Below are 11,250 nucleotides of genomic sequence, written 5' to 3' on the forward strand. Positions count from 1 at the left end.
AGTTAAACTAACAGTTAAACTAACCGGCTGCTGGCCGACTAGTGGCATCTTGTCTCTCCGGCAGATAGTGAAATACGCTTTTCCCCCACAATATCTAACGTTAACTATTCTTTTAATGTTTTTTTTTTTGCCTTGTAATAATCCTTTTACATTTTACAGGAACATTTTTTGTTTATTTCTTAACTGAGATTCACAATTTGATTAAAACAATTACATTTATAGCATATTTTAGAGTGAATTATTCCTTTACTGTAAAACCTCTAACTCTGCCACCGTGCTTGTTTAAACAGCTTACAGTATTAAGAATGACTTCTGAACTTGTGTTGACAAAGCCTCTCTCAGTGCCGATTTTCCAGTTTGAGTTAATGAATATCTGATGTGGAATTTCACCGTTGTGGAGCAATACAGTCACATATTTCTATTCAGGAGGCAAAGCTGGTGTGACTGGACTGTTTTCCAAAAACATAGTTGACCTCTGTTGAATTAGAGATACAGTGTAACATAGTTAAATCTGCTTTCATTATATTCTTAAGAAGACAATTCCTTTTTAAAAGTTGTAGTTTACAGGCTTTAGGAGCAACAACATTGGGAGTAAATAGTAATAAATGAGTATGGTTAATTGTCAGGAAAGCTTTCAGACTCTAATATTTTCCTTCTCTGAATCTAAAAACATGAACGATGGGGTCAGTTCTTCCATTGTTTATCTCCTCTTCAGTCTCTCCTTTTTCCTCTACGCTACCATGTCCTCATTCCCATCTTTGGGAAAGGTTGTCATGACTTCCTCTAAAAACCTTCTTCCTCTTCTACTGTCCAAACCGGAAAGAGCAGAACTGACGAAAACTAGTTGCAACATCAGATTCATGTCATGGGGGATTATTATGCCAGTGGAAGTAAAACAATAAGACAGAAATATAAACCAAATTCCTTGTGAGAAGAAAAGAGAAGTTACTCTGGAAGTGATCTATTTTTAAATATTGAAGCAAGAACAAGACGCCTCTGTGTCTTCTGTTTTTTTGTAGGTATGCCTTCACTGTGGTGGCCAATATCACCGTGTACACCGTGGCCTGGCTGCTCTTCCACTTCCAGGCTCAGCACAATGTGGACCCCTCCATCACAGACAACCTGGGCCTGGTGGACGTCCCTCTGTTCAGGGTGAGAACAGAGATACGTGAGAGATTTATACACTCCTGCAGACTCACTATAATTTAAGCTGAGCTCTCTCTCTCTGTCCACAGACGCTGGCCCTCATTATGCTGGGCACCGGAGCCGTATTCTCCCTGTTATTCCATGTGGGCACAAAAGAGGGCGCGTCGGCCTCTGGGAGAGACGATCAGCTGATCACACCTTCCTCCTCACAGGAAACTTTGTCTCATACTGTGTTTCAGTGGAAGCATTGGCTGAAGGAGCCCTCCTTCTACCAGGTGACTCCTAAATCTTTCTGCTGATGTAGAAAGTTTCCGCCCTTTTTTTCCTCACAGGGTGGATTCATTTATGTCAGTTTACATGAGAATTAAAAGGTATTGCAGGTAGTTCTGCATCTGTATGTGACTAAAGCTCAGACTGTGTGTTGAACCTCAATACATTTTTGAGTACTAATTAAAATATGTTCATAGCATCAACTTGTTAACTTATTTTTGATCAGATATTTCTAATTAAATTATAGTTTTGGTCATTTTAGAGCTCTTTTATGACTTTTTAGAGGAAAAATGTTGTTTTAGTTTTAGCAAGTTTATATTCCTCAATATCATTTTGTTATCAGTACTGAAACTTCAAAAATTCAAAACATCCAAAAATTTGAAACAGTACTCGACCCTAGCTGTGATGCCTTGCATACCTAAAGTGAGTTTCATGAGTATGCTCATTTAAAGTAGTAAACGCTGATGGTTGCCTTCAGTGCGAGGAAAGATAAGCATCCAAAAGGATACATTGAAAAGGATGAACAATAACGTTAATTACACACTATATTATTAAAGTATTTCTGATTCTGATTCTGATTCTGATTATTTGCAGATTTGTTTGCTAAAACCTGCAGAAACACTGAATTGTTGCTCTAAATCTCTCTGATTTTGTACCAGATGGCTTTCCTGTACATGTGCACCAGACTAATAGTCAACTTATCTCAGACCTACATCTCCGTTTACCTCACCGACTCACTGATGTTACCAAAGGTAAGGCCACACAGTGTAACTCATTATCTAGCCTCCTGTGTTGCAGTGTGGATACTAATTTCCCTCCTCTGTGCTCAGAACTTCATTGCCATCATACCTCTGGTGATGTATGTCAGCGGCTTCGTTTGCTCTCTGGCCATGAAACCAATCAGCAAGTTCATAGGAATCAGTGTGAGTCTCTACCTAATAATAAGATACGTACATTTTTACTGTCACCATACTGGCAACAACTCTCTCTTGTGTTATGAATTCATGTCTGTTGCATGATTAATAAACAAGTGATTTAAAGTTATATTGAAATTAGATGTGTCTGCTGTTGTCAGATTACCTATTTGATCGGCCTGTTGTTGGTGTTTGGCTTCGCTGTCTGGGTGTTTATGGACGAGAACATGGGAGCTGAGGTTATCTATGGAGCCGCTGTGCTGCTGGGAGCTGGTTCAGCTACAATCCTGGTCATGTCTCTGTCTATGACAGCCACACTCATCGGGGAGCAGACGGTAGGTGGAGGGGAACTAACCTACAACAGGTCACAGCTCTGTCGGAGAGTTGTTGCATTGAGGGATTAAAAGGATGACGCTCATCATATTTAGTATATTTGTCATGTCATAAACAAATCCCAATTAATTCTATCAACACCCTGATATATCTCATTCCCCTGTGCTAGAGAGCTCCAATGTTGTCTAATCCTGTTAAAAACATAAAAATAAATCAGCCACACTGTTGGTGGCACTGGGTGACATCTTCTCTCATTAATTTTAAGGTTTTTATGGGGCTTTTATTGCCTTTATTGGATAGATAGCTGCTGAAGAGGGACAGGAAAGTGGGGAGCGATGGGGGGGAGACATGCAGCAAAGGGCCGCAGATTTGAATTGCAGAACATGAGCACTGCAGTGTATGTTGAGTCAATCCCACATACAGTATATTGCTGCTGTTAATACTCACACTGGAGCACCACATGTGTATTAATCCACAGCTGAAAATAGTCCCCAACAAATGTATGGTTTAATTCTGATGATGTTTGCTAAAAACTACAGTACCCAGCTGTTTAAGGAGATTACTGACTGTTTAAAAAAGATTAAAATATGTATTTATGGCCTATTTTGAAAGACTTACATCAGTAGGAACAAATGGACCTGTGACTGAAGGCCACAGACGTAGATATTGTTACTTTTGGTCTTCCTGTCTTATCCTTTAAATTAGTAAATTGTGGGAATTGATAACAGTCCAGTCCGCTCAACAGTGGAGTGCCATGGCTCGGTTTTTGACAGTTACAACACAGTAGTTTCCTAGTCTGCCAAAGCAAAAAATACAACCTAACAGGGCACAAATACAATAATCACATGCCACTTCAAAATGACACTGCGAGTGCAGGAGAATATGCAGATGCTGATTTTATCATCAGTTCTCTTCACTTCGAGGGGTCAGGAGAAACCTCGTCACAAGGCAGCGAGGAACAGCAACCTTTTTGTTTTAAATGTCACATAGAATACTAATATTATCAGACCAGTCAATCTGTTCTCGTGCCACGGGCGTGTGACGCTCAGGGAAAGCTCCCAGCTGTGAAATTAAAAGGGGAGGATTTGTAGTGGCGTGTTTGTATCACAGCACATTTTACTGCTGTCAAGACTCTTCTCATGTCTGTCTTCCTTCACTCACCCCGTCTGACAAGAAATGAATGAAATGCTGGATGAATGCTCACAGCGGGTCTATTGTGTCTTCACAGAAGCAAATGCAGTGAGAAACTGTGTAGGCTTTTTTTTTTTTTTGATGGATTTCACTCCTTTGTACTTGTGCTGCAGTGACTGTAATAATCTTTGATCTCTGTCTTGTTTGGCAGCAAAGTGGAGCCTTTGTTTATGGATCAATGAGCTTCACAGACAAGGTGGCTAATGGCGTCGGGGTCATCCTCATCCAGAGCATCCGACCATGCAGGTGAGTCTCTCTGAGTGACTGACACTTGAGTAGTTGTTCTCACTGAGACGGTAAAAGACAAGGTTTTAGGAAGCTGTCAGAAAAGATGAAGGTATTTCCCACAGGCAGAGATGTTCTGTGGTTGGTCTGAGCTTTTATTTCTGCCTGAATACAAGGCACATTTTTTGATAAGCAGTGATTCCCAACCTTTTTTTTCTTGCTTGTGACCCCTAAATTATATAACGCATGACTAGTGCGGCAGATTGGTTTGTGATACACAGGAACCAACTTTGGAAGTTGTGTTGGAAACTGTTGTGGGAAAGCAAGCAGGATGTTCTCGTCAGACTGTTTCACTTAAATAATTTGGTCTGAAGAAGTAAAACTACAATATTCCACAAAGAATAGGCAAGATTGTAGAAAAGTCTGAAAAATAAACATGTTTTTGAGTAGCAGAATTTCTCAACCGGCCCGCAGGTTGCGAACCATTGCTTTAAAGGCAAAAGCAGCTGATCCTATATATATATGAACGCACGCAGCCCTATATGCAACAAACTGTGAAGAACTTTCTATCAGAACCAGCATTAACTTTTTCAGCAGTTTCAGCTACAGTAGTTTGTCTGTTGGATCGGACCACACGGGCCACTTTTGATCGGTACTGACCACCACAGACTGAGAACAACCCACAAAGACCCCTTCAAAAGACCAAAACCAACAATGAACTGATCCTTACAAGTACTCCCTGTGTATCCAAATCCTAATAAAGCTTATTCCTCTGTGCTCTAAACCCCTGTTTAAAAGTCCAAAATGCATCCATGAGCACAGTACTGACATGTTCCTTCATTACGATGAACATGGGCACTGTAGTTTCACTTGCACACATACCTGAAACACACACTGGAGCACTAAATTTGTATTAATCCACAGCTGAGAGAATAGGTCCTCCACAAATGCACTGTTTACTCCTGCTATCCAGTATTGTTTTAGGAGATTACTTAGACTTTTCTTTTTTAAATAGACAATATATGTGACCTGTTTTTAAAGATTTACACCTTCTGTGGACTGCCAGAAAGAAATACATACAATAACACCAGCCTTATTCTTTATGTGTAAGTTATATTTCTCCTACAAAATGAATGAAATAAACAGAATATTTTTCTTACTTAAAGATGTGAAATCATTCATGTGGCTTTATTGCACACAGTTGACCTTTCACTTCTCATAACCCACTCCAAAAGCTGTTCCCCTTTTTCCTCTTTCTCTTGCACAGCACCGAGGCCTGCTGCCCAGACTGCATTTGGTTTTATCGTGACGTCATGGTGACAGTAACCGGGGGCATCGCCGTGGCTGCAGCACTTGGCCTGGTCACAATTCTAATCTGGCCAATCAGGATACAGAGAAATTAGGGTTCAAAACCTCCACAATCCGCTCTACACTGCAAACACACACATTAAACAACAACAACAACAACAACAACAACAGAGATTTAATGACCTACAGTTTTATGTTTGTTATGTTTAAATCCACTGTTACTACTTCAGCTGGATACAGAGCACAATCGTATTCAAGCTCCTCGAGTATCACTTTCTAAATATTTTGTCATTTTGGACTTTAGGAAAGTAAAACCTTTGTTGCTGGACAAGGGAAATGGTGCAGAGGATGAAGCCATGCTGCCACCTAGTGTGTGAATCTGTAACTGCACTGCTTTCCTGGAGGGGCTTTTAAACCTGATAATTATATTAAACACTCTACATAACCAGAAAAAGATCTTTAAATTGATTTAATGTCTAGAAGTAATGTAGGAATCGAAATAACAACTTACACAACTCATAAATACACAATATAATGTTTCATATAGATGTCTAGAAGAGCAACTAGCTTTAGATGTTGGCCTTAACTCAGCACTTCTAGATTTACATTTGATAATGAAAATATACACAAACTGTATCGATTTTACACAGGAACAAACAGAATTTTGTTTGGTGATTGTATTAATTTCTTTATGTTGCGTTTTTGTTAGTAACTTTCAAAGACTTAAAAACCCATAAATCAGTAAACTACACATACTGTGATTTAAATTCATCTTGTAATGGAAATACTTTCAAAATAAATTCCAGCATGTTCAACCATCATTTGTTATTCCTGTTTTCTCTTTAAGAGACATTGATTCACTGCAATTAAAGCAAAAAGTTTGTATTTCACTCTTACGCTTTGATTTGTCACCTTCTCTGTGTTAAAAACACAATTATTCTGTTTTGTTTGTCAGTTTCAGTGTCTCATTTTGTGCTCATGGGTCACTTTTTTCTTTGTGCTGTCTCTTTTTATTTAGCTTTATCTAAGAAAACATTTAATCTATTACAAACAATCCTTTCCTAGGACAGCTTGTGAAGATATCAGAATGCAGCTCAGTTATTTTGTCTCATTGAAGGATGAACACCTTCACGGAGGAACACGACTGAATTTATACACTGAAACAAACAGAAAGCTCTGCAACTTTGTTATAGAGCGAGATAACAAAATAAATACAAACTGTTGAGAGAGGAGCATGAGAAACTAAAAGTAGGACCAAAAAAAGCCAAAGCAAACATATTAAATCATATTGGTCATCTTTTATCTCTATAACACAAGGTCAAAACTTTATTTTTTAAATTATACTATCTGCACCAGGGTGATTGATTACATGGACACTAAAATCATAGTCAAATATTCTATGATAAATAACTACAGACCCCATTGGGATGAAGTTTTGATAAAAAAATAAATAAAGTCAAACTGTATAAAACACCCAAATTAAAGTCTTAACTTTAATCATTTCAAAAATAAATGCATTAATGGGAAGATTTATTTAAAGCTTTAGTCAGCGATCAGTGAGCATTAAGCATCAGCTCCACATAATTTCTCAGTTTAAATTAACAGGTTTTAATTCATGTTTTCCCCTATTTTATATTAAAAATCTCACCACTGCATATTAACAGGATTATGAAGAACAAAACCTTTTTAAAAACTCTTATTAACTCACATTTTTTATCTTGTAACTGCAAATGACAAGAACTACATTGTCTGGTTGAAGACTATGACTAAGATTTCTGTTGTATTTATAACTCTAACTTATAATATCTTCTACTATAACTGCATTATTGATTGGTTGTGATTAATCTCTCTCTGTGGCGGTGTCTCTGCCTCGCTGTAAGCCGCAGAAAGGCCGACCTCTGGCGGTTGAAGCTCGGCGGTGTAGCGGTGTTGTTGCGGTCGGACAGGCGGGACAAAGCACTTGTTCGGAGGCTGCAGTCTTGTGAAGGAGCCGTAGTCTCTTGTCTCTGCTCCGGGAGACATCAGCTTATAGTCGAACCGAGACGCTTTTAATTTCTTTAAAGATCAAATAAAAGATTGCTTCACTTCAACATTAACTCAGAAACAGGTGAATTTAATCTGACGGACGCGTTGTTGGTTTTTTTCTCAGCTGTCTCAAACTTTTGAGAAGAAGAGGAGGATTTGACAGGAAACATTATTATTTTGTACCCTTTCATCGATCTTCAGGTAAGATAACATGACCGTGGTTTAATGTTATTTTAATAGCAGTCTTTAGAGTTATTATAAACTTGCATGAATGTGTTTGTGTTAAAAGTCCCTGCCGATACAGACTGAACTGAGCTGTTGTAACTCTCTAAAACTATTTACCGAATAACAGGAACAAAATCACCCCAAACACACACATCTTCATACCTATAACCTTTATTAACTAATATAAAATCATAATATGTGTGTTGATTTAAGGTATTTGTGGCTTTAACGTGCATATTGGGTAAACCGTGATCAATAACAAACAATAACCTCCATACTAAGAATCACAGCAGGTTCACAACCTACAATATGTTCAGGTTTAGTTTAAGTATTAACTAGTGGTGGTGTAAGAAAAGATCAATACACCTGAGTATCGCGATATTTTGTTTTGTGTTATTGTATCGTTTCTCAAAAACACTGTATCGATTGTTTCAGCCACTAAATACAAGTGTTGTAAACTGAAGACTATGATGAAGATATTGTCCATATAGTTGTGTGTGTTCATTATAATATGACAGTTTTCCCTAAATTTAGATTTTTTAAAACGTTTGTTGCTTACAATATTGCAATATATTGAATCGTAACCAGGTTATTGTGATATGTATAATATCGTCAGATCAATACACAGCCCTACTAACTAATGACTTATTAATTATACTCAGGTGCTAGTTTATAAAGCTAAACCTAATGCAGTCAGTCATATAATAAATCCTACTTTCATGAAGGTTAGAAATAGACTAGAATACAACTATATTTTCTCCCTTTAGGAAGAAAACCCAACAGTCGTATAACAAATATAGTAACTGAACACTGTTTAAGTGTAAAGCAGCAAAACAACATGCAAAAAATACTGAAAAATACCCTCAAACATTAAAATACAACATAGTGGAGGAAAGGTTTGCTTAGGTTTTGTGTTGATTCAACATTTAGTCCACTCTTACTGGTTAAAACTGGGATTGGACAATAAGACCCACCCTCTCAGTATAATGAAACAGGGCTGCAGCTATCAGTATTTTCACTATAGATGAATCTGTTGATCGTTTTCTTGATTAATTGTTTAGATGTTTGGTCCATAAAATGTCAACAAATGGTGAAAATGTTCATCACTGTTTCCCAAAACCAAGAAAACAGAGAAGTCTGGACAATTTTTATTTGGGTAAAAGAAATATATTTAAAAGCGAGTAATTGATTATCAAAATAGTTGGTGTTTAATTTAATAACTGACAATTGATTAACACCTCTAATTATTGCAGCTTTATGATTGCAACTGAATCCATATTAACCTGTTTTTTTCCACAAGCTGACTTTTTATGACCCCCCGGGAGATTTTCCAGTGGCGTGTTTTTTGGGCAGGAAGTCTTGGCTGACTCCTGTGTGTATGCCAGTGGGTCCCAGCCTACATCGGGCAGGGGCCTAATTGTTTTTGACAGATGTGAGACATGTGACTGTATTACTGGAATTCCATTATCAGCAGCAGATGATAGAGTCTCTGTGTTGCAGTGGAGCTCGGCTCAACTGGTGGGTGTCTGACCTGACCTGTGACTGTGGTCCAAACGCTGCTTTCTGCCCAGCTTGAATGAGATTTATGAAGCAGTTTCAGACAAACACCACTGTACTACTACTAATGTGACTACTACTACTATTACTACTACTACTATTACTACTACTATTACTACTACTACTATTACTACTAATGTGACTAATACTGTACTACTACTACTATTTATGTGACTAATACTGTACTACTACTACTATTTATGTGATTAATAATGTACTACTACTACTAATGTGACTACTACTGCGCTAATACTACTATTAATGTGACTAATACTGTAGTACTACTACTACTACGAATGTGACTAATACTGTACTACTACTATTTATGTGATTAATAATGTACTACTACTACTACTGCACTAATACAACTGTACTACTACTACCAATGTGACTAATACTGTACTACTACTACTATTAATGTGACTACTACTGCATTAATACTACTATTAATGTGAGTAATACTGTACTACTACTATTGCACTAATACTACTACTAATGTGACTACTAGTACTACTGCTGCTACACCTTCTACTGCAACTTCTACTACTGTACTAGCAAATTTTACCTTTGAGGAGCTGGAACAATCAAACGTCTTTAAACCATTAAAAAAAAACCGAGTCCAATAAAACTGTACCTGTGATTTCTGAAGAGTTGCACGTTTGGCACGTTCACTTGCTAGAAGGAAGAGTACAACGATTTGAGCCTTTGATTCCTCTGTATCTGACATTCTGTGCGCAAAACATTGTACTTTTCCTGAATATATTAAAGTAGAAAAAGGACCATTTAACCGGGTTGTGAGGCTTTGAAGTAGAAAGCCACACTTGTTTTTTCCCTCTCAGTGTAATTTCATTGCTCGGAAATGGCTCGAGTCTCAGTTTATTTCCTGCCAGTTATCCACATAATCACACACTGCAGTAGAAAATAAACTAAGACCCACTGGCTAACTGAGACAGCCTGTTGATAACAACAATAAGGGACACCTGACACTGCTGCACACAACCTGCACATCCACCTGGACCCCCGTCTTTCTGTCTCTTTCTTCTGAGTCTCTCCACTCAGGAGCAGCACAGAGGAGCCCTTGTTTGATCCTCCCTGGACAGTGCCCCAATTTTCTTTTTCTTTTTTTTTATCCCGACTCCATGGCAACACTGTTCCCGTGACGAGCAGTCCTGACTTTTGCCCCTCCTGCTCCCAAAAACAAAGGCAAGAAGTTATGGAGGAGGGGGGAGGAGAGTTGGGGGACAGGGGAATTGTGAGGTGGGGGATGAAGGATATGGAGGAATGAGGGAGGGAATAATGGGAAGGTGTCTGGAAAGGAGGCTCTGAGGCGAGACTTCTTCTGCCGTGTGTGCCAGAGTCCCATAAAGAGAGGAGAGTTATTACCCGGGACTGTAGACTGTGGGCAGTGCCAGGGATTGTCTCTCTGTCCGTCTGTAAGTTTCTGAATGGCTGTTACCTCCTTCACAGTCCCAGTGAGGCGCCTGAGAGAAATGTGTAGATGAGAAAGATTTTATTATGCGTGCTGAGGCTGGATTCAGTAAGACAGAGCACTTTGCAAATATCCATTGAAGATGAATTAACTAGAAATTAAAAATCAAGAGCTGTTACTGTTTATAAAATGTCAGTAAATAGTAAAATAAATGAATAAAAATGCCCATTGTAATTTCCCAGAGTGCTCGGTGACACATTCAAACTACCAGTAACAGTCCAAAAATAAAAGTTATTCAGTTTACTATCGTTTACTATCCAATCTCCATGTTTGATAAGCTGGAACCAGAGAATATTTGGCATATTTGGTTGAAATAACCCAACGATTAATCAGTGATGAAACATTTTCCAGCTTCTCAGAAGAGTTTTCTATCTTGAAAACTCAATATTTTTGCATTTTGGACTGTTGATGTGACAAAACAAGTGAAATGTTTTAGACTAAACGATCAATCTATTAAAGGTCCAGTGTGTAACATTTAGGAGGATCTTTTGTGATATATGAAATATAATATTCATTGGTATGTTTTTATTAGTGTATAATCATCTGAATATAGGAATCGTTGTGTTT

The 11,250-nt window shown here is 38.1% G+C and overlaps 2 protein-coding genes across 2 annotated transcripts in view; both read left to right on the top strand.

Annotated features, from left to right (window-relative positions):
• mfsd12b (major facilitator superfamily domain containing 12b) overlaps positions 1-6,197 on the top strand; it is a 9,247-nt gene extending 3,050 nt beyond the window's left edge. Inside the window, exons 3-9 of the mRNA XM_035654116.1 lie at positions 1,020-1,152; positions 1,236-1,421; positions 2,076-2,168; positions 2,247-2,339; positions 2,492-2,665; positions 4,006-4,100; positions 5,347-6,197. Of these exons, the coding sequence (XP_035510009.1) occupies positions 1,020-1,152; positions 1,236-1,421; positions 2,076-2,168; positions 2,247-2,339; positions 2,492-2,665; positions 4,006-4,100; positions 5,347-5,482 (910 nt within the window). The 3' untranslated portion in view covers positions 5,483-6,197. The remainder of the gene's footprint in view (positions 1-1,019; positions 1,153-1,235; positions 1,422-2,075; positions 2,169-2,246; positions 2,340-2,491; positions 2,666-4,005; positions 4,101-5,346) is intronic.
• A 1,131-nt stretch (positions 6,198-7,328) lies between these two features.
• Positions 7,329-11,250, top strand: part of si:ch73-61d6.3 (occludin) — a 17,261-nt gene continuing 13,339 nt past the window's right edge. The window contains exon 1 of the mRNA XM_035652950.1: positions 7,329-7,613. The gene's annotated coding sequence lies outside the window, so the exon portion shown is untranslated. The remainder of the gene's footprint in view (positions 7,614-11,250) is intronic.

This window comes from Morone saxatilis, unplaced genomic scaffold, assembly GCF_004916995.1.
Source record: "Morone saxatilis isolate NCDOM2014 unplaced genomic scaffold, NCSU_SB_2.0 Contig12, whole genome shotgun sequence".
Classification (NCBI taxonomy): domain Eukaryota; kingdom Metazoa; phylum Chordata; class Actinopteri; family Moronidae; genus Morone; species Morone saxatilis.